The 23,732-nt window shown below is 44.5% G+C and overlaps 1 protein-coding gene across 3 annotated transcripts in view; it reads right to left on the reverse strand.

The window, feature by feature from the left end:
- myt1b (myelin transcription factor 1b) overlaps positions 1 to 23,732 on the reverse strand; it is a 140,527-nt gene that overhangs the window by 63,364 nt on the left and 53,431 nt on the right. The window contains exons 1-2 of one of the 3 annotated variants that reach the window (XM_078419126.1): positions 22,314 to 22,384; positions 1,253 to 1,359 (exon numbers count right to left, since the gene is read on the reverse strand). Coding sequence is in view for 1 of the 3 variants with exons in the window: in XM_078419123.1 (XP_078275249.1) it covers positions 1,253 to 1,359 (107 nt within the window). In the remaining 2 variants the exon portion in view is untranslated. Of the gene's footprint in view, positions 1 to 1,252; positions 1,360 to 17,671; positions 17,926 to 22,313; positions 22,385 to 23,732 lie in introns of those variants that run through there. The other 2 variants (XM_078419125.1, XM_078419123.1) reach the window with 2 other exon arrangements.

Below are 23,732 nucleotides of genomic sequence, written 5' to 3' on the forward strand. Positions count from 1 at the left end.
GTTTTAAAGCTGCATCATCCCCTTATAAATCGTCTTATATCTTAAAGCTGCCAATTTAACGAAATAATCAATTGCGATTTCTGCTTTGAGCGGCCGAAAGAATGAAGATAAAATTAAAAATTAAAATGATCATGGGAAATAACACATTAATTAAAGTAAGGACAATAGGATCTTAAATGAAAACACAGAGTTCTGGAGTAACTCAGCGGGTCAGGCAGCATCTCTGGAGAACATGGATAGGTGACGTTTCACAGAGTACTGGAGTAACTCAGCGGGTCAGGCAGCATCTGTGGAGAACATGGATAGGTGACGTTTCACAGAGTGCTGGAGTAACTCAGCGGGTCAGGCAGCATCTCTGGAGAACATGGATAGGTGACGTTTCACAGAGTGCTGGAGTAACTCAGCGGGTCAGGCAGCATCTGTGGAGAACATGGATAGGTGATGTTTCACAGAGTGCTGGAGTAACTCAGCGGGTCAGGCAGCATCTCTGGAGAACATGGATAGTTTCGGGTTGGGACCTTTCTTCAGACTGTGGGGGGAGATAGAGGATGGGAACTTTTTCAAAGTAGCATCCTCCTCACACATCGTAATCAGTCTGAAGACCTGAAATGTCACCTATCCATGTTCTCCATAGATGCTGCCTGACCTGCTGAGTTACTCCAGCACTTTGTGTCTTTTTTGTGTAAAGCTGCTTCTGCAGTTCTTTATTTTGAACATGGATAGGCCATTTTGGGTGGCGACTATTCTTTAGACCCAGCCCGAAAAGTCGCCTATCCATGCTCGCCACAGATGCAGCTGACCCGCTGAGTTACTCCAGCACTTTGTGTCTTTAAATGCAAACCAGAATCTGCAGTTCCTTGTGTCTCCATTTTACAAATTTGATAGATGTGCAAAGCAGATTTTGTTGAGCATATTATAAGCAATGCACATGCTGCACTTTGTCACATTTATAATGTTTAGATGTCGATTTGCGTTCTGGAAATCGAACGGTGTACAGTATTACCTCAGCAAATATACATCAGTGAGAGAGAGAGGAGAGGTCTTTAATGGTAATAGTAATAGTCAGTTTATTTGTCATTCTACTCCTTCCGGATCATGCAACGAATGGGAGGAAACAGAGTGCCTCCGTGGGCCACTGTACAATACAAATGCAAAACATACAGTCAGTGGGGGGGGGGGGGGGGGGGGGGAGGTGGGGGGTGGTGACAGTGCAGTACAATTAGATGCAGTACAATACCATTTTTTTAGTCACCTTGGAGTGTTTGTTGTGGAGGTTGCTGGGACTGCTGCACGTGTCCAGCTTCTCAGTGCTGCCGTTAGTCCAGGTCTGATTCAGCAACTCACCTCTAAATTCATTTTCTGTGATTGAAGATAGAACAAGATTATTCTCTGCCCTATAAAAGGAGAGCTGGCCGATCGTCAGCCCAGCAGACGATTTATTGTCAACTTCAACACATTTTGAAAAGCTGCCAAGGTTGGTGAGAGGGGAACGCAGTGTGTGTGTGTGTGAATAAAATGCAAACTAGCTGTTTGCCCCTGGTGTGTGTGATGTGTGTGTGTATGTGTGTGTGTGTGTGTGTGTGTGTATAAAATGCAAACTAGCTGTTTGCCCCTGGTGTGTGTGTGTATGTGTGTGTGTGTGTGTGTGTGTGTGTGTGTGTGTGTGTGTGTGTGTGTGTGTGTGTGTGAATAAAATGCAAACTAGCTGTTTGCCCCTGGTGTGTGTGTGTGTGTGTGTGTGTGTGTGTGTGTGTGTGTGTGTGTGTGTGTGTGTGTGTGTGTGTATTGAATAAAATGCAAACTAGCTGTTTGCCCCTGGTGTGTGCGGAGTGGATGAGAAAGTGGGACTACCAGAGCAGTGCTGAACTACTAGTCTTCAGTCTAAAGAAGAGTCTCGACCCGAAACGTCACCCATTCCCTCTCTCCTAGATGCTGCGTGACCCGTCGAGTTACTCCAGCATTTTGTGAATAAATACCTTCGATTTGTACCAGCATCTGCAGTTATTTACCTGCTGAACTACTATCTACCTCTTTGATGTCCCACGGACCATCCTTGACCGGGCTTTGCTGGCTTGACCTTTCACTAATTGTTATTCCCTGACCATGTATCTATACACTGTAAATGGATTGATTGTAATCATATATTGCCTTTCCGCTGACTGGTTAGCACACAACAAAAAGCTTTTCACTGCACCTCGGCACACGTGACAATAAACTAAACTAAACTAACCTAGTGTGAATGACAATAGACAATAGGTGCAGGAGGAAGCCATTCGGCCCTTCGAGCCAGCACCGCCATTCAATGTGATCATGGCTGATCATTCTCAATCAGTACCCCGTTCCTGCCTTCTCCCCATACTCCCTGACTCCGCTATCATTAACAACTCTATCTAGCTCTCTCTTGAATGCATTCAGAGAATTGGCCTCCACTGCCTTCTGAGGCAGAGAATTCCACAGATTTACAACTCTCTGACTGAAAAAGTTTTTCCTCATCTCAGTTCTAATTGGCCTACCCCTTATTCTTAAACTGTGGCCCCTTGTTCTGGACTCCCCCAACATTGGGAACATGTTTCCTGCCTCTAACGTGTCAAACCCCTTAATAATCTTATACGTTACAAATGGGTGATCAATGAGCTGTATCTCTAAACTAAACTGTCCATTCCCTCCACAGATGCTGCCTGACCTGCTGATTTCCTCCAGCACTTTTGTGTTTTGCTTGAGATTCTGGCATCTGCAGTTCCTTGTGAGTCCATTGCAATGTGTTTGCCTGGAGGCAGACACCATCAATGGAACAGCCATGGAACGGTGCAGTCTAGCTGGACTCAGCGACCTGCTGAATGGATGAAGTATTTATCTACATGCCTGGGGATCGCGTACCCCAGTGTCTCGAATGAACCCCCTCAACCCCGGCCCAGACACAGTGGGGTGGACCGCAATGTCTAAGCATCTGCCGCAGAGGGTAGTTGAGGCCAGTTCATTGGCTATATTTAAGAGGGAGTTAGATGTGGCCCTTGTGGCTAAAGGGATCAGGGGGTATGGAGAGAAGGCAGGTACGGGATACTGAGTTGGATGATCAGCCATGATCATATTGAATGGTGGTGCAGGCTCGAAGGGCCGAATGGCCTACTCCTGCACCTATTTTCTATGTTTCTATGTTTCTATGTTAACAGCTCACCTCTAAATTCATTTTCTGCGATTGAAGGTAGAACAAGCTTATTCTCTGCCCTATAAAAGAAGCACTCGGTAACTGCCCTGCGGACGATTTATAGTCAACTTGAACACATTTTGAAAAGCTGCCAAGGTTGGTGAGAGGGGAACGCAGTGTGTGTGTGTATGGTGAGTAAAATGCAAACTAGCTATTTGGCCATCAATGCCACATCTGTTCCCCGACAGCTCCTGCATAATATTAATGAGATCACTCATCTCTTTTTAATTATTCTTCCAGCTCATTGTACAAATGATTGAAATAGCATTTTAAATCCATATCAAGCAATAACATTTACTAGTAACTTACTCTCATCATTTGACTATCGCTCGTAAACGCCACTCCTCTGCTTCCCCTCTACCCACAATTAACTTTCAAATAAAATGGTACACATATTAAGAAAAACTTGAACTGAAGAGTTTTAGGATTAGCTCTGCCCCTCATTCAAGGTCAGGAGGGTCAAAGGTAGACACAAAGTGCTGGAGGAACTCAGGGGGGTCAGGCAGCATCTCTGGAGAAGAAGGAACGGGGGACATAGAAACATAGAAACATAGAAAATAGGTGCAGGAGTAGGCCATTCGGCCCTTCGAGCCTGCACCGCCATTCAATATGATCATGGCTGATCATCCAACTCAGTATCCCGTACCTGCATTCCCTCCATACCCCCTGATCCCTTTAGCCACAAGGGCCACATCTAACTCCCTCTTAAATATAGCCAATGAACTGGCCTCAACTACCTTCTGTGGCAGAGAATTCCGCAGATTCACCAATCTCTGTGTGAAAAAAAACTTTCTCATCTCGGTCCTAAAAGACTTCCCCCTTATCCTTAAACTGTGACCCCTTGTTCTGGACTTCCCCAACATCGGGAACAATCTTCCCGCATCTAGCCTCTCCAACCCCTTAAGAATTTTATATGTTTCTATAAGATCCCCCCTCAGTCTTCTAAATTCCAGCGAGTACAAGCCCAGTCTATCCAGTCTTTCTTCATATGAAAGTCCTGCCATCCCAGGAATCAATCTGGTGAACCTTCTCTGTACTCCCTCTATGGCAAGAATGTCTTTCCTCAGATTAAGTGCTGGAGGAACTCAGCGGGTCAGGCAGCATCTCTGGACAAGAAGGAACGGTTGACATTTCGGGTCGGGACCCTCCAGCCTGAAGAGGGGTCTCGACCCAAAACATCGCCCATCCCTATTTCCTCCAGAGATGCTGCCTGACCGGCTGAGTTAATCCTGCACTTTGTGTCCATCTTCAGTGTAAGCCAGCATCTGCAGTTGCTTCTTACACGAAGAGTCAAGTGTGTTTAATTCTCATATCTACTGACAATGAAATGCCTATTTGCAGCAGCATAACAGGCCTGCAAACACAACGGACACATGGACACAATATACTATTGTTAAAAATTCAATAAACTGATAACCCCAAAACTAGTTCAAAGAATAACTCTGCAGTCCCTTGGTGCGGCCAAAGGCAGTCCATAATTCATAGTTGAGGTCAGCATTGTGGAGTGTTCAATTGCCTGATACTCTGTGGAAGAAACTGTTCCTGATCCTGGAGGTCATGGTTTTCAGGCTCCTGTACCTTCGTCCTGAGGGTAGGAGTGAAATGAAAGCGTGGCCAGGGTGGTGTGAGTCACGTATAGAAACACAGAAACATAGACAATAGGTGCAGGAGGAGGCCATTTGGCCCTTCGAGCCAGCACCGCCATTCATTGTGATCATGGCTGATCGTCCACAATCAGTAACCCGTGCCTGCCTTCTCCCCATATCCCTTGATTCCGCTAGCCCCTAGGGCTCTATCTAACTCTCTTTTAAATTCATCCAGTCAATTGGCCTCTTCTGCCTTCTGTGGCAGAGAATTCCACAGTCCAGTGGTGTACATTCCAGTCCAGTGCTGTAGGCTTGTACTCGCTGGAATTTAGAAGACTGAGGGGGGATCTTATAGAAACATATAAAATTCTTAAGGGGTTGGAGAGGCTAGATGCGGGAAGATTGTTCCCGATGTTGGGGGAGTCCAGAACCAGGGGTCACAGTTTAAGGATAAGGGGGAAGTCTTTTAGGACCGAGATGAGAAAACATTTCTTCACACAGAGAGTGGTGAGTCTGTGGAATTCTCTGCCACAGAAGGTAGTTGAGGCCAGTTCATTGGCTATATTTAAGAGGGAGTTAGATGTGGCCCTTGTGGCTAAAGGGATCAGTGGGTACGGAGAGAAGGCAGGTACAGGTTACTGAGCTGGATGATCGGCCATGATCATATTGAATGGCGGTGCGTACAGGCTCGAAGGGCCGAATGGCCTACTCCTGCACCTATTTTCTATGTTTCTATGTTTCTATGATGTACAGTAGGTACCTTTGAATTATCAACATTTCCCGATCTTTCACCATTTAAAGTACACTCTGCTGCTTTGTTTTGTGTGCTGAGGTGTGGGATCTTATAGTTTATCACACTGCTCTCCAACTGGCCATTCCCTCCCTCAGATTGACGGCATCTTCTGGAAGCGATGGAGAGCACATTGGCTGGTTGCATCCCGGCCTGGTTTGGCAACAGGAACGCCCAGGAGCGATAGAGATTCCACAAAGCTGCTCGGTCCATCGCGGATACCGACCTCCCCACCATCAAAGGGATCTACAGGAGGCGCTGCCTCAAAACCACAGCCAGAATCAACAAGGACTCGCGCCACCGTGGCCACACGCTCACGTCACTCCTGCCTTCGGGAAGAATGTAGAGTCTGAAACCCGTGACCTCCGGGTTGAGGAACAGCATCTTCCCAACAACCACCAGGCTCTTGAACTCTACAAACACCAACTAAGCCGCCAACTGCAAACTGTCTTAGTTGCACTAGCGACAAAAAGTCAAAACTCTGCAGCCTCCTTTTGCTCCAGCATTTTATTTCATTCACATGTTTAAACTATAATGTTTTAGTCTTAATGTTTTACTGTTTTATTCTTAATTGTTTACTGTATGTCCGTGTTGTTACTTGTGAGCGGAGCACCAAGGCACATTCCTTGTATGTGTACATACTTGGCCATTAAAACGTATTCCATTCAATTCAATTCAATTCATCAGGCTTCTGTTTTGTTTTGCAATAAGATTGTTTCTTTAAAATGTGTTGAACTTTCTTTTTGCTCACGGCCTTATGGATCTGTGCTATAGACCTGCCAAGCTGCCACAAATAACAATGCCATCGGTCTGTTATCGGTACATACAACAATTAAACACTCTTGACTCTAAGCTTCAGTTTCCACACATCTTTATTCCCCATTGCAATCACTCCTGGTTTAGTACCCATGAACTTGGACATACGCCGTTTGTTACTCTTAAATAAATTGTTGATCTAGATTGTGAACAGCAAGTTGTGGTGTTCTGGTCATTACAGCCTCCACACTGAGAAACTCCTGTGTATCCCACACTTTGTTTCAAGCAGTCTCAATATAGACAATAGACAATAGGTGCAGGAGGAGGCCATTCGGCCCTTCGAGCCTGTACGCACCGCCATTCAATGTGATCATGGCTGATCATTCTCAATCAGTACCCCGTTCCTGCCTTCTCCCCATACCCCCTGACTCCGCTATCCTTAAGAGCTCTATCTAGCTCTCTCTTGAATGCATTCAGAGAATTGGCCTCCACTGCCCTCTGAGGCAGAGAATTCCACAGATTCACAACTCTCTGACTGAAAAGGTTTTCTGCTAGGACATTTGAGGAATATATTACCCAGTATATCCTCTCTAATTCCAGTGCTCCAGTACATTATTCACCAATTATTATACCGTATATTATCTCCATTTCTATATGTTATAACATTGTTAATAACCTACTGTGTGGAGCTTTACCAAAAGCCTTCTGAAAATCCAAGTGCACCTCACCAAATGGTGGCCCATGTCTAATCTAATACATATCTTGCAACCTAGAAAGAAACTACAGTAGATTAGTGAAATATGATTTCCTGTTCACCAATCCACACTGACTCTGGTCAATCCTGGCTGAATTCATTGATACAGTGTGGAAACAGGTCCCTTCGGCCCGCCGAGTCCACACCGACCATCTATCACCGACTCACACTAGTTCCATGTTATCCTACTTTCTCATCCACTCCCTGCACAATGGGGGTAACTTATAGAGGACCAATTAACCCACAAACCCGCCCGTCTTTGGGATGTGGGAGGATTTAGAACTGAGATGAGGAAAAACTTTTTCAGTCAGAGAGTTGTGAATCTGTGGAATTCTCTGCCTCAGAAGGCAGTGGAGGCCAATTCTCTGAATGCATTCAAGAGAGAGCTAGATAGAGCTCTCGAGGATAGCGGAGTCAGGGGGTATGGGGAGAAGGTAGGAACGCGGTACTGATTGAGAATGATCAGCCATGATCACATTGAATGGCGGTGCTGGCTCGAAGGGCCGAATGGCCTCCTCCTGCACCTATTGTCTATTGTCTATTGTCTATTGAAACGGGAGTACCTGGAGGAAACCCACGCGGTCACAGGGAAGAACGTGCAAACTCCACACAGACAGCAACTGATGTCAGGATTGAACGCGGGTCTCTGGCGCTGTGAGGCAGCAGCACTACCCACTGCGCCATTATTCTTTTCTAGATAACTACAGCCTTCAACGTAGACACATTATAAATCATGGACATCTAACTCTAAAGGCTGGTTGTTTGGTTGCAGTGTACAGATTACATCTGACCTTTTAGTTTGGACAGTTTAGTGTTTGTCCAGAAATACATCAAGAGACTTCAGACACAGAAATATAAACTGCTGAGAAATGTATCGCGGAATATTTTACTCCAGCTTGCAATGAGGCAAACTATCTTGAATCAAGAATAGTTAGAAGCACGGAAGTTTTAGGATCATTCATGGAATTTAGCAAGCTGAAATGAAGCAATTTAACAGCTCAGACTATCAATAACCTTACTGCTAGGACATTTGAGGAATTGGTGTAGGGATAGTCATACAGCAGGCAAACAGGCCCTTCCGCCCAACTCATCCATGCTGACCAAGGTGTCCCACCTAAGCCTACATCGACAGGATGCTAAAGGCATCAAGAAAGTCAAGTGTTTAATTGCCTTAGTTACCAACAAAGGAACAATAGACACAAAATGCTGGAGTAACTCAGCAGGTCAGGCAGCATCTCGGGACAAAGTCCCGCCCCCTCCCCTGACATCAGTCTGAAGAGGGTCTCGACCTGAAACATCACCCATTCCTTCTCTCCAGAGATGCTGCCTGACCCCCTGAGTTACTCCAGCATTTTGCGTCTACCTTCGATTTAGACCAGCATCTGCAGTTTTTTTTCCTAAACAAAGGAACAATGACATTCTTACACGTAGCAACATAACAGATCTGTAAACACAATACACATAGATAATATATGATAAGCAAAAATCCAATAAATTTTTAACCTCAATATTAGTGCAAAATAAAAACCCAAAACTCCTGAGTACAATCAAAGGCAGTCCATAGAAGTTCAGAAAGTGCCGGACTAACTCAGCGGCTCAGGCAGCATCTCTGGAGAGCATGGATAGGTGACGTTTCAGGTTGGGACCAATCTTCAAACTGCTCATTTCTGGTCTGGATCCTTCTTCAGACTGAAAGGTCACCTATCCATGTTCTCCAGGGATGCTGCCTGACCCGCTGAGTTACTCCAGCACTCTGTGAAACGTCACCTATCCGTGTTCTCCAGAGATGCTGCCTGACCCGCTGAGTTACTCCAGCATTTATCTCATCAATCTTCTGCAAACTCACTAACCATGCCCTGTACATTCTAAAATGTTTAATATAAATAAAGAACAACTGTGGACCCAGCATTGATCCCCGTGGTAGCCCATTCGATACAGACCTCCAGTCTAAAATACAGCCCATTACCACCACTCTCTGTAACCCACCTTCAAGCCAATTTTGTATCGAGTTGGCCAGCTCGCCCTCGATCCCAGTAGCTGTTCAAAAAATAATGACCAATATTTTTAATAGTTTTTCTCGACATTCTAAATACGATCCAATGTTGAAGTGTATCAACAAGGCAGTCCTACTATTGCGATAATCCTGCATTATATAGCTCAGATATCAACGGTACAGAAGTGTGAAAACACACACCTCCAGATTCAGGGGCAGTTTCTTCCCGGCTGTTATCAGGCAACTGAATCATCCTATCACAACCAGAGAGCAGAGCTGAACTGCTAGCTTCCTCTTTGGTGACCCACGGACTATCTTTCATCGGACTTTGCTGGCTTTATCTTGCACTAAACGTTATTCCCTTGTCATGTCTCTGAACACTGTGAATGGCTCGATTGTAATCATGTATTGTCTTTCTGTTGACTGGATAGTACGCAACAAAACGTTTTCAAGGTACCTCGGTACACGTGACAATAAACTAAACTCAACTAGACAGTAGCTTGACTTCATATTACAAAATCTCGAATTAGTGTAATCTATATCTTTGCAATTATAAACAGGGGGGGGGAAACCTTGTTATTGGATGAATACATAATCAGGAAAATTGCAAATAAAGTCATACAGAATTAAATTAAAATCAGCATCTAACCCGGCATTTATAAAGCTTGTTGAGAGGGACTTAACAATTCTTGAAACAGAGCACTGCACTCCCACCTACATAGGACTAGTTCAATAGACAATAGGTGCAGGAGGAGGCCATTCGGCCCATCGAGCCAGCACTGCCATTCAATGTGATCATGGCTGATCATTCACAATCAGTACCCCGTTCCTGCCATCTCCCGAGCCTTAGAGAAGATTACCATTCATGTTAGACTGAACCAAAATAATTAGTTTCTTTGTGAAATCAGTACAAAACATTCGTCATCAGTTTTCTATTTTAGGAATAGGAATTCCATATTTTAGGAATTTTCTAATTTTAAAAGTATTCCTGACATTGGATAAAGAGCATAAGAAAATAACTGCAGATGCTGGTACAAATCGATTTATTCACAAAATGCTGGAGTAACTCAGCAGGTCAGGCAGCATCTCGGGAGAGAAGGAATGGGTGACGTTTCGGGTCGAGACCCTTCTTCAGACCCGAAAGACCCTGAAGAAGGGTCTGAAGAAGGGTCTCGACCCGAAACGTCACCCATTCCTTCTCTCCCGAGATGCTGCCTGACCTGCTGAGTTACTCCAGCATTTTGTGAATAATTGGATAAAGAGCAATTTGATAGACTAATAGTAATCAAAGATTTAACGAGGAATTAAAGTTTGACTGCGTGGTCAATTTAGTATTTTCCACTTATGCTTGCGAGTTTATGTTCCCTCATTCCATGCTAATACTAAGAAATAAATGCCATCAAATTTCATTTTTTAACTTTAGGCAATTCTTCATCGTTTACCATCTCTTGACAACCAATTTGATTTTGGTGCTTTTCTAATTTAATTCTGTTAATTTACACTAACTTAAAACCGTTCCGTTTATTTAGAAAGGAATGACACGTGTGTTATGGATAACGCACATTTCTTTTTTAAGGTTCAATTTGTTTATTTGACAACTGCCAGGGAAGAGTGTATGGCCTTAAGCAACAAAATTGTCAATCTTTCCCCTTGCTTAAACTATCGCAATGACCTCAGTCAGCAGTCATCTTTCATTTGTTTGAAAGAAAGCCCACATCTAGAATATATATCCTGGCATTTACAACAAGCTATCCCTTGTGCAAACGGATTTGTTAGTAATAATGAATGATATTTCCACATAAGCAATCCAGTTGGTTGGAAATTGGAGCGTACTTATGTTTAATGAACTGTATTGTGTCTATAAATGATCAGACGTTTCTTTTTCCACCCTCACTTCCCCACGTGAAAGTCTCCACAAACTTTGCTCTCTTTCCCTGCCAGGGTAAAGCACTTATCCAGAGATCTCTGCATACGGTTAATTTCCTGGGTATAGCAGCAGACTTGACTACAACTCCATCTGTTTCTCTTCCTGAACACACAGGGGAGGAACAGATCACAGCCGATGCAGTAGCTCCCTTGTACACCACCAACAACAGTGAAACTAACTTCAGCTTCTTTGGTGATCGTTTTACATCTTGTGCGGATACCAGTCAGATATCAGGAAGATAATTCACTCCCTCGATTTCTCCCAAGATCAATGAATAAAAATACGCCTGGGAAACAATCAGGCAGGGTTTTGTATAACATAGCACGCGAAACAAAGCTGTTCACATGTGACAATTATAAACCAAAAACAACACACGTAAAAAGTGCTTTCGTTAAGTATCCATTCTCAGCAGTAAGCGTAAATGAGATGGCATGGTGCATCTTCAAAGTGTATGTGTGTGAGTTGTATTTTGGGCATTGAAATTTGAAAGCCTATTGCTGTTTTTGTTTGCAGGGTTATGCAATTGAAAATTGATTTTTCCCTAAGTGGAACACAATAACAGTTACTTCCGGGTCACTTCATATCATTCCAGTAACTCAACCAGGCACTGCTCTGCTTGTGAAACCTTCATGTGGGAACCAAGACCAGGTTGTTCCTACGGCACCCATCATCGATTGTTTTACTGCTGCAGGAGCGGACCGCATCACACGTCTGTAGTCCCTGATTTGCATTTCAATCCCCTGCTCCCTGTCAACACAGTTCTGACTCCCTGGCCAAACAAGGCAAGTCCCCCACCCCCCTCCAACTCTCCAATACCCTGCTGCCACTTACTTCCCTCCATCCTGTCCAGCACGGACATCGTGGGCCGAAGAGCCTGTTCCTTTCCTGTACTGTTCTATGCTCCGATGACCAATCAACAGACGCATTTAGACAGGTATATGGACCAAATGCAGGCAGGTGGGACTAGTGCAGATGGGGCATGTTGGTCGGCATGGACAAATGGGGAAAAACAGCCTGTTTCCACACTGTATCACTCCAAGGCTTTGATCTCCCAAGACCTGTCCTATCCTGAGACATTCTACAGCTTTGCCACCTCTGATGTTCTGAAGCCACAATCCCTTCCACCAACCATTCTCTCCATCTGAACTCAGCGTTCCGAGAGATTAGCGTTGAAGGCTCACATCTCCACCCCTCCCGGCCCTTGGTCAAGCCAATGCCGAGCCCCGATTCTTCCAGAAGGTTCCCTACTGGAGGTTGTCCCCAGCCTCCAATGACTGGTGAATATTCTCTGCACACCATGCCCTAGTTCCTGCTTCCTCACCCCCAGCTCTGATCATTGATGGAAGTGTCCCTTCCGTCTCCGGTCATTCCCCAAGAACTCCCCTCAAGAGCTTCTTCAGGAAGTTGTTGAGAAGTTCATAATGAGAACTTAAGAAGGATCCTGACTCAAGATGTCACCTATCCATGTTCTCCAGAGATGCTGCCAGACCCGCTGAGTTACTCCAGCACTCTGTGAAACGTCACCTATCCATGTTCTCTAGAGATGCTGCCTGACCCGCTGAGTTACTCCAGCACTCTGTGAAACGTCACCTATCCATGTTCTCCAGAGATGCTGCCTGACCTGCTGAGTTACTCTAGTAACTCAAGAACCTACTTTGGTGGCAAACTGACCCCAGCTCCCATCTCCATTCTCCAGCCTCCACTCCTCTCTCTGCCCTTGTCTCATGCACAGAACATAAAGGGGCATGTTAACAGCAAGGGGAGACCCAGTGGTACATCTTGTAGAGACGTTGCCTCACAGAGTTAGAGAAGTCCGCTTCAATCCTGACCTCAGGTGCTGTCTGCGTGGAGTTTGCTCGTTCACGCTTTGACCATGTGGTTTTCCTCCCACATCCCAAAGACGTGCGGGTTTGTAGGTTAAATGGCCCACTGTAAATTGCCCCCTAGTGTGTAGGGAGTGGATGAAAAACTGGGATAACATAGAACTGGTGTGAACGGGCTATCGATGGTCAGTGTGGACTTGGTGGGCCGAAGGGCCTGTTTCCATGCTGTATCTTTCAGTCAATCAATAACCCATTTTAGATTATAGCTGAAATCCAGAGTGGACAGTCCTTCACTTGAAGCCATGCTGAAGGGCCCAATGTAACAGCTGTCTGCTACATGCATCTGAAACCATTAGAATTTCCTGACTAATATTCGCATTGGCATAATAATGCAATGATATACCACTAATTACCATTCACAGATCAGTATGGTTACATCCATGCATTGTACCGTCTCCGTGTCTAAAGGTTTGGCATGTTTCGATCTACACTGTAGGGATGGAAGGAATGAACCAACTGCACTTTGCTTAAACACACTGAAGCAGGTCCTAAGGTAGACACAAAAAGCTGGAGTAACTCAACGGGACAGGCAGCATCCCTGGAAAGAAGGGATGGGTGACGTTTTGGGTCGAGACCCTTCTGAAGAAGGTCTGAAGTCTGAGGAAGGGTCCCGACGTGAAACGTCACCTGCCCATGTTCTCCAGAGACGCTGCCTGACCCGCTGAGTTATTCCAGCACTTTGTGTTTATCTTTGAACTTGAGCAGATAATTCCCGAAGAACTCCACTCAGGAAGTTCTTGAAGACGTTGTTGAGACTTCTTGAAGAGCTTTAAGAAGGATTCCGACCAGAAACGTCACCTATCCATGTCCTCCAGAAACTCACACTACAACCTCATTCAGTGTTTATAAACTGTACAAAGAAATACGTTACAAAGCCTACGTTTTCTTGTTTAATGGTAAGTTACTGGACGTTATAGATGGGAGAAATACTTGATTTCATCTTTTCATTACATCTAGTTTTTAAAAATATTGCCTCCTGATTATTACAGTCAAACATAATTTACATTGGCAGCAGAAAGCTGCTGCTGATAATTTGGCAGAAATTTAGTGAACAAGGCATTGAGCTACAAACAATTAATTTTTGCTTGTTAATATTGGAAGTAAGATTTTCACAACTTTGCGACTGTCTATAAAATCCTTGTTGCAAACAGTGAACGACTGCAACTTGATTTCACTTGAGCTGTGGCACTGGCTGTAACGTATACAGCATTAAATTGAAATAATCAACACTATGCCAACATTTAAGTTGGATTAAATTGGTTGTTGGTATTGCTCAGTCAGATAGAACAGCAGCACACAGAATGTTTCAATTCGCTTACTCTGTATAAGAAAATAACTGCAGATGCTGGTACAAATCGAAGGTATTTATTCACAAAATGCTAGAGTAACTCAGCAGGTCAGGCAGCATCTCGGGAGAGAAGGAATGGGTGACGTTTCGGGTCGAGACCCTTCTTCAGACTGATGAAAATTCGCTTATTCTGATCAGCTTTAATGCAAAGAAAATCTATCAAATTAAGCCTTTTTAAAATACGCGACCGGAATAGTTCACTTTATTGCCACGTTTACCCTTTGGGCAGGGTTGCCCGTGTGGTCAATGTTTATAAAAGTTTTGGTTAACATAGACACAAAATGCTGGAGTAACTCAGCGGGACAGGCAGCATCTCTGAAGAGAGGGAATGGGTGGCGTCTCGGGTCAAGACCCTTCTTCAGACTGAGAGTCAGGGGAGCTGTAGACATAGAGATAAGGAGGGGTAAGGTGTGGAAACGACAGATCAATGAGGATGCAGATCAAGGAAAATGAAGATTGGATCACTGTTGGCTGAGGGGAAGTTGACAACGAGGCGCACAATCAGTAAAATTTAATCAGGAGGACAGTTAAACTAGTCTGGGGACGAATGGAGAGAAACATAGAAAATGGGCGCAGCAGGAGGCCATTCGGCCCTTTGAGCCAGCACCGCCATTCAATATGATCATGGCTGATCGTCTACAACCAGCACCCCATTCCTGCTTTCTCCCCATACCCCATCTCCCTTGATTCCGAGAGGGAGAGAGAGAGGGTTACTTGAGTTGACTGGGGAAGTTGTAGTCTATATAAAGTTTTTTACTCACGAACATTAATGTTGAAATCATTTGATCAAATTAAAAATATCCAGTTGCGTGCACGTTTAAAAATGAAGCCTTTGTGTCCCTTCGCATGTAATGCATATTTCAATTTGAAATGTGACAACTGTGGTGAGGTTAAACAAAGGCTTCCTGCTGACTGCACTTACAGAGACCATGTGATTCTTCCCCCACAAATGTAAATGGCCTCTTTATAGCTGGCAGGAGATGTACAGTAAAACACGTCTAATGCCTGCGTCTGGACTCAAATTTTATTCTGCAGCCGGAGTTTAGTTAATATTTCAGATCAGAAGTGAAGGAACACGTCTCTTGCGGTACGATGATAAAACTTCACCACACGTTTGTTTTCTCAAAGTGAACGGGGCAAGACTTCCACACCACCGTGAAAGATATTCTGCACACAACCCATTGTGTGTTTAGCAATAATGTACTAATGGACATAAAACCTCTGTTTCTTTTAAACACCAGCATCCAGCTAGAGATGGGCAATTGTTAAAACAGTAACATTTTGTTGTAAATAAAGGTTTTAGAAAGGATTTCGACACAAAGACTGAAACTTCCTTCAAGCAAACTCACAAATTAAGTGGATTTAGAAAGCAATTTCTTTGATTTTAATATACAGAATTCCCAGGCAACTAACACTGAATGATGGGGTTTCTTTACAGCAATGATAGGATTTGTTTCTCGAGGATAAGTACTTATTTTTTAACCGATTGGTGACCAACGATCACCGGAAAACAAGAAAATAGCTGGTTCAAACAGCTGTTCTTTTCTCACCCGCTAATTGCTTTTTTTCCAGGCCTTTACTAGCAAGTCACCTGCTTCCGTCGCTGTGTAATCAATGATTGAGATCAGCACTCTCCCACAAACTAGGCAAACAAATCAGTGCCAGACACAAAATGCTGGAGGAACTCTGTGGGACAGGCAGCATCTCTGGAGAGAAGGAATGGGTGACATTTCGGGGTCGAGACCCTTTAAAACGTCACCCCTTCCTTCTCTCAGAGATGATGCTGCCTGTCCTGCTGAGTTACTCCAGCATTTTGTGTCTATCTTCGGTTTAAACCAGCATCTGCAGTTCCTTCCTGAACAAATCAGTCCCGAGTCAGTCTTGGAGTACATCTACATCAAATTACCTGGCAGCATTATCAACACCTTGCCAAATTGCTTTGAACCAAAACACAAAGAGCAACTAAAAGACCCAATCTAGCAATAAAGTACTATTGCACATGAAATCTCTGATTTTTCAAAACCGGCAACTGTCCAATTGTGCCAATGGTGAAATTCATGGACTTTACAATAGTTTTTTTCTTCTGCAGTGTTATTGACAATGTATTACATAGAAACATAGAAAATAGGTGCAGGAATAGGCCATTCGGCCCTTCGAGCCTGCACCGCCATTCAATATGATCATGGCTGATCATCCAACTCAGTATCCCGTACCTGCCTTCTCTCCATACCCCCTGATCCCTTTAGCTACAAGGGCCACATCCAACTCTCTCTTAAATATAGCCAATGAACTGGCCTCAACTATCTTCTGTGTGAAAAAATACTTTCTCATCTCGGTCCTAAAAGGCTTCCCCCTTATCCTTAAACTGTGACCCCTTGTTCTGGACTTCCCCAACATCGGGAACAATCTTCCTGCATCTAGCCTGTCCAACCCCTTAAGAATTTTGTAAGTTTCTATAAGATCCCATACTTAAAAGAATATGCATCACAGTTTACTAGCATGAATGAAACGTTATTTAAAGTTCATGTGTAAAAAAAAACTTTAAGGGGCCAAATAACATTTCAGAAGTTAAGTAAAAAATTGTGTTAGACTATAATTTAGTAAGAAATATGGTAATTTTAAAGCAAGGGTCTAAATTACATTCTGGCATAATTACATTGATATTTTTTCCATATCTAAACCAAATTTCTAAGGAGTATTTTTTTTTTGAAGTGGATCTATTATTGTTAGACGTTACTTTCCTGCCACCATTGCACGGAATGAGTTTTGTAAAAGTAGAGGCAAAATCAACAATGGAACTAAAGGGTTATTTAATCCACCAGCGCTCTCGTTTTCTTTTGAAAAAAAAAATTGTTTTATTGAGAGAGCTGATCTATCAAACGCAGAAGACTTCCACCGACAGAACGTGAAACAGTCACCTTTGATTCTGCGTCTACGTATCTCCCCTCATTTCCATTCCTCCCTGTCTTAGTGCCGTCAAAAGCCTGATAGTTCAAACAAGACACACAATACAAGCTGCTTAGTCAGAACAGCACTGCGTTGCATGTTCCACACTTGAGAGTACGCCGACCAACTTTTGACCCCAAATTAGTGTTTCCAGAAATTAACGTCTTCGCCGGAAGACATTGATAACAGGAATAGGAGGTTCGCCAGCGATGGCTGAAAGTGATGTAGAATCAACCTGGAGTGACTTCTATTGACAAGCAGATCAGCTGTGGCCAGGCAGAGCTCAGAGGGGAGAGGGGAGCCAACAATATGCTGCTCGTGGCTGTAAATTAAGCCCTCGCTAAGCTGCCCTAGTTAAACAATTTGTTTCTCTCGACCAGGCAGGGCTGGCAGTTCCAGTTATATTTATCAGACTTCCACAGAGGGCCCCGAACACCAGCTTTGTCTTCCTTTGTCACCCAGAGAACATTAATATTGACTTACCTTTTCCCCATAGCTATTGTCCAGCTCGGTGAGATGACATCACAGAAAGCAATAATGAAGTCTACAGCAGGGGCTGGGCCATGGTAGTATACAGCGGAACAGGAGACATGTGGTGGCTGAATTAAATATTTGATACTCCACAGTGTTGCTTAAGCCACTGACGGTTCGGTGTCATTTACTTAATGACCAACCTCATTAGTTAGATTGCAGGCAAGGCTTGATGCATTTTCTGTGTAAATACACTACCCAGAAACCCTTGGGGTTGCAATATATCTGTTTACTCTATGAGGAGAAATGAATTTACTGTATACCATCTAAAAGGTGGCTCTTGAAATTTAAGCCTCACGGAACTGCACTTCCAAATATCCTCAGGACCACCGAGTCCCTTGAAACGCAGGCACGGCTCATACAACAAGGCCGGTTGAAATTTGTACGGCAAGGTTACTTATTTCGGGTTGACGATTTGAACCAAAAGATTGCCAGTGTCACACTGTCAACCTACCTCCTCTAAGCGAGCATGTGGTAGAGTCCTAGGATTCCTATTAGAAACACCATAAGCAGTCCAGGATATGACAGATGCCCTAGGTTATCAAATCTACTTCCTTTGTTGCTTTCAAACCTTATTAGAGACAGGGGACAGCAGCCATTCATTAAGATCATTTGAGATTTGCATTCAAATGCCATTTTCTATCTCACTTTACCAGGTTATGCATATATTAAGCTTCTGCAAGGCAGTATCCACTTGCCAAAATTCTATTAAATTCTTATCTCTGAGCACCAGGCAGTATTATACATCGCACTTCTTTTGTTATGCATTATGGCTGAAATCAATCAGTAGGCTCTGTGTGGGTCAGTTCATGTTTGCCATTTCTAAAAGCACAACAAAGAAACAAAAAACCTAGCAAACACCACAGTGAGGTTAACCCACACAGAGGGAAACTTCGACTAAAGGACACCTTTCCAATCGTTAAAACTTTGGTACGCTCTTAACTCGGATAAATAAAAAGAGAGAGTGAGAGGGAGAGAGAGGGGAAGAGAGAGTGAGGGAGAGAGAGTGAGAGAGAGGGGAAGAGAGAGGGAGAGAGGGGGAGAGGGGGAGAGGGGGAGAGGGGGAGAGAGGGAGAGAGGGGGAGAGGGAGAGAGGGAGAGAGGGAGAGAGGGAGAGGGAGAGAGGGAGAGAGGGAGAGAAAGAGAGCAGGGGGAAATATCACAGCTGGGATCAAATCTGGTGAGTCATGAATTTAAATGAAAATAATTACAGCCCCGTCATTAAATTATATTAACGTTTCTACTCAAGTAGGAGTTTAGCACTGGTTGTGTGAAATTTGCTTTTAAAATATCAGTGAACGTTTGAAGAATATTTTTTTTCAGAACAGTTCCCCTGGACAGCTCCCTCCAGTCTCAGCTGAGTGCAGGGCCAACAATGTTTCAGCACTTCAGTCAGCTCCAGTTTAACCGCACAGAGCGAGCTCAAGTTGTAAACTACATACACCACAAGTCACAGAGTGCTGGAGTAACGCAGCGGGTCAGGCAGCATCTCTGGAGAACATGGACAGGTGACGTTTCGGGTTTCGACCCAAGGTTCCAGAACAAGGGGCCACAGTTTAAGAATAAGGGGTCGGTCATTTAGAACTGAGATGAGGAAAAACTTTTTCAGTCAGAGAGTTGTGAATCTGTGGAATTCTCTGCCTCAGAAGGCAGTGGAGGCCAATTCTCTGAATGCATTCAAGAGAGAGCTAGATAGAGCTCTTAAGGACAGCGGAGTCAGGGGGTATGGGGAGAAGGCAGGAACGGGGTACTGATTGAGAATGATCAGCCATTATCACATTGAATGGCGGCGCTGGCTCGAAGGGCCGAATGGCCTCCTCCTGCACCTATTGTCTATTGACCCGAAGCGTCATCTGTCCATGTCCTCCAGAGATGCTGCCTGACCCGCTGAGTTAATCCAGCACTTTGTGTCTTTTTAAAAAGTAAACCAGCATCTGCAGTTCATTGATTCTACTGTAAACATAACTTCAATTTACAGAATTTTATAAGATAAAGTATAAACGTTATAACTGAGTGAAAATACTCATTTACGAAGATTTGATTCGAAAGAAAAATCTTTTAAAAACTTCTTATCTGTTTTCATTTAAGTATTATACAAACATAAGAATACTTTTAAGTAAACCAATCACTTTTACAGCGATTAAATAATACTTTGGTGAAAATACTAAAGTCAGCAAGTTAAGAAGTATTTTAAGTACTCATTTTAGTTTAGCTTGGTTTATTTTTGCCATGTGTAACAAGCTTTTGTTTTTGCCTGCCATCCAGTCAAAGAAAAGACGGTACATTATTTTCTAAGAACTTCAGTAATTTTATGTTCTTAAGATTTTATAGTTTGGAAGTAAAGTCGTGCCCATGTAATTAAAAGTACAAAATATTGGCCAACTGACATTAAGTTGCTAACTTTAAAGTTTGAAACTTCTACACATTGTCGGTATTAATTAAAAAAATAAGTTTATTACATAATTAAAAGTAAGTTTGTCCTGTCAATAATGTTAAATATTTTTTTTTACTGGACGTGATGCTGTTAAAATTAATCCACCTATTGCCGATTTTTTCCCCATCTTGCTTTTGTGATTGCTGAATGAAACTTTGACACACAACAAGCTGTGAGTTGGAAACTTTTTTTTTTGTCCCGCACAGTTAATTAAGGAAAAAGCTGCTTCTATTACCAGCTGGGTAGCTGAATTCATTTTTTCTTGTTAGTCTTACAACAGATTTCAAACCGATGCAGATGGGGCCAGCCCTTGATTCACCAGACTACAATTAGTCCTGTTGTGGGCTGGATTCAACTGGTCAGCATTAATATTGCATACCTAACAGCTGAGCGTTTGGAATGAAAACTGCCCTGGCAGATGGAAACGGCATAGAGCAACTTTTAATAAGCCTTCGGGCTAACATTGTCTTAATGATCCTTGTCAGACACAGACCAGAAACACTGAGGAGACAAAACTCCTTTGTCTGAAGTCCGCAAATGATATTACATTCCTTTCAGTTTTGTCTTTCTTTTTGGTTTTAAGGAAACTGACGTTTAAATGAAGCAAGTGCTGGATTTCACCAAACTCGCAAGACCCGAATCTCTGTACCCTGCGTATCCAAATAACACGTACAATAATTATCTGAAAGATAGTGTAAGAAAATAACTGCAGATGCTGGTACAAATCGAAGGTATTTATCCACAAAATGCTGGAGTAACTCAGCAGGTCAGGCAGCATCTCAGGAGAGAAGGAATGGGTCTGAAGAACGGTCTCGACCCGAAACGTCACCCATTCCTTCTCTCCCGAGATGCTGCCTGACCCGCTGAGTTACTCCAGCATTTTGTGAATAATTATCTGAAAGATGTTTCACACAGACACAAGTCAGAGACGATAAAATAATGCACTGCCCGCATAGTTTATACAGTCCTTCACAGCACAACATAAAATCACAATTATTCCACTTAGCGACTGCATATAAAGTACTTTCAGCGGTGACATTTCCTTATTTTAAATGCCGACAGTTAATCAACAAACAAACAAACACAAACAAGCCAGAATTGACAGCGCGATAGGCGGGCAGCGAGGAGAGAAGAAATAGTTTTGTTTTCTACCAACCAAGAAATGCACCGCACAGCTTCATTCTTGCTGGTCGTTATAATCTGGAGGAACAGCGCAGGCTTGAAGTGAGTGTCATTCGTGGAAAGTTTGTGGCGAGCGCGCACAACTTTATCAGTGGTCGGGGCAGTGTCTGCGCCAGTCACAGGCAATGGAAACTCAAGGCAACAAACCGAGAGCCAATCACTGGTACAACAGCGCCGCGCACACAACACATTGCCATTCAACATCAAGACAATACGCCACCCCACTGACAGCCTCAACGCCGACTCCCAAAACTTGCCCACCCCCCCCACCCTCACCCACCTCCTCCCCACCCCCCCCCCCACCCCCACCTACACCCCACCCCCCCCACCCCCCCCCCCCCACCCCCATCCCCACTATTTGTCCGTGTGTTGATTTTCAAGTTTTACAAAGGGCGCACACGCGGGACATATATATATATACAACACGCAAAACAGTGGACGCAAAAAAACCCCACCTGCTCTCCCCCCCCCAACACACACACTCACACACTCACACACTCACACTCACACACACACACTCACACACACACACACACACACACACACACACTCACACACACACACACACACACTCACACACACTCACACTCACACACTCACACACACTCACACACACACACACTCACACACACACACTCTCACACACACACTCTCACATACACTCACACTCACACACGCACACACTCACACACACTCACACACACACACACACACACACACTCACACACACACACTCGCACACACTCACACACACTCACACTCACTCACACACTCACACACTCACACACACACACTCACACACTCACACACACATACTCGCACACACACTCACACACACTCACACTCACTCACTCACACACACACACACACACTCACACACGCACACACTCACACACACACACACACACACACACACACACACACACACACACACACACACACACACACACACTTCGTGTCAGGATTGGAGCATCTCACCAAGTCAGATTTATTCCCGTCCCTTCTCTGTCCGGGGCACAGACCACTAGCAAGGACACACGGACATGTTGGGCGAGAAGGCGGGCGGGATTCATACGGCCATGTTTCCAGTTGTATGTTTTCAGTGACACATGTCCTGCTAAATAGATGCTAGCTTCACTTCATTTAAATGAGATGGAATTGTACCCCAGTCTCCAACAGATGGCTCGGGAGATAATGATGGTTGAACACAGAAGATTGAATGGGCCTGATTCTCTGTTGCTATGGCAGAGGCGAAATGTGTAATGGATGCAGGGCTTATTACATTTGCCTGTGTGCTCCGCTCTGTCCTGCCCGCTCCGTGAGTGAGGGAGGGAGGGAGGGAGGGAGTGAGGGAGGGAGGGAGGGAGGGAGGGAGGGAGTGAGGGAGGGAGGGAGTGAGGAGGGGAGTGAGGGAGTGAGTGAGGGAGCTTGTGATCGGGGCATGGACACGGAGGGAATGGTCCCGGGTTGATTCTGGGGGTTTTCAAAGAAAGAAAATCGGAATCTCACAACACCAGAGATTGATAAGAGGTAGAGAAATGTTTGATGGTGCAAACCAATGAGCCGAGTTACCCACTAAACATGAGCAAAGGGCCATCCTCAGGAACCAAGAGACATGACATCCCTCCCCCCTCCCCACACCCCCCCCCCCACCCCCACACACCCCCACACCCCTACACCCCCCCTCCCCACACCCCACCCCCCCTCAAGGCCTTTTGCTCCAAGTTTCGAAACCCATGAGTGCCAACAGACATTGTGGCGTTGGTGGAAGGGCAGGGAGACAGCAAGCCCCTCTAACAGGCTGTGTAAATATGAGCTGTGACAAAGAGTAAATACAGACAACACTCTACAAACACAGCCCAATTACAATGATAAAGGCGGTGCACGCGTCTGGGAGGAGCGCTCCATCTCCAGGCCACGGGCGACTGAGAGCGGACCAAACCTAACAGGCTTTGTACAGAGAAGCTAAGGGTTCCGTCACCACCTGTCACCACACAATGTCAAAATGATCCAGACTAGGGGGACTGACAGCCGGCTAGTCAAAGGGAGCAATTAATACCAAAAAAAACACCCCACACCAAATGGAATAAGCACAATTTACTGATTGTGTCGAATAATAAATCAGAAGCCAACCGGGAACATGTCGTTTGGTCGAGGACTCTACTCCAATCTGTACTCCCTGCAAGGGAGAAAATAAAGCATTGTGCGAGCTTATCCTGGTCCTTTTACACAGCCGGGAGGTACAGGTTTGGTTTGGTAGGCACTGGGATGTTTGGGTGGGGATGTTAAACGCAGCAGATAAGGCACAAAGTGCTGGAGTAACTCAGCGGGACAGGCAGCATCTCTGGAGAGGAGGATTGGGCGACGTTTCGGGTGGATTGGAGACCCTTCTTCAGA

The sequence above is a fragment of the Rhinoraja longicauda genome, chromosome 22 (genome assembly GCF_053455715.1).
Source record: "Rhinoraja longicauda isolate Sanriku21f chromosome 22, sRhiLon1.1, whole genome shotgun sequence".
Classification (NCBI taxonomy): Eukaryota; Metazoa; Chordata; class Chondrichthyes; order Rajiformes; family Arhynchobatidae; genus Rhinoraja; species Rhinoraja longicauda.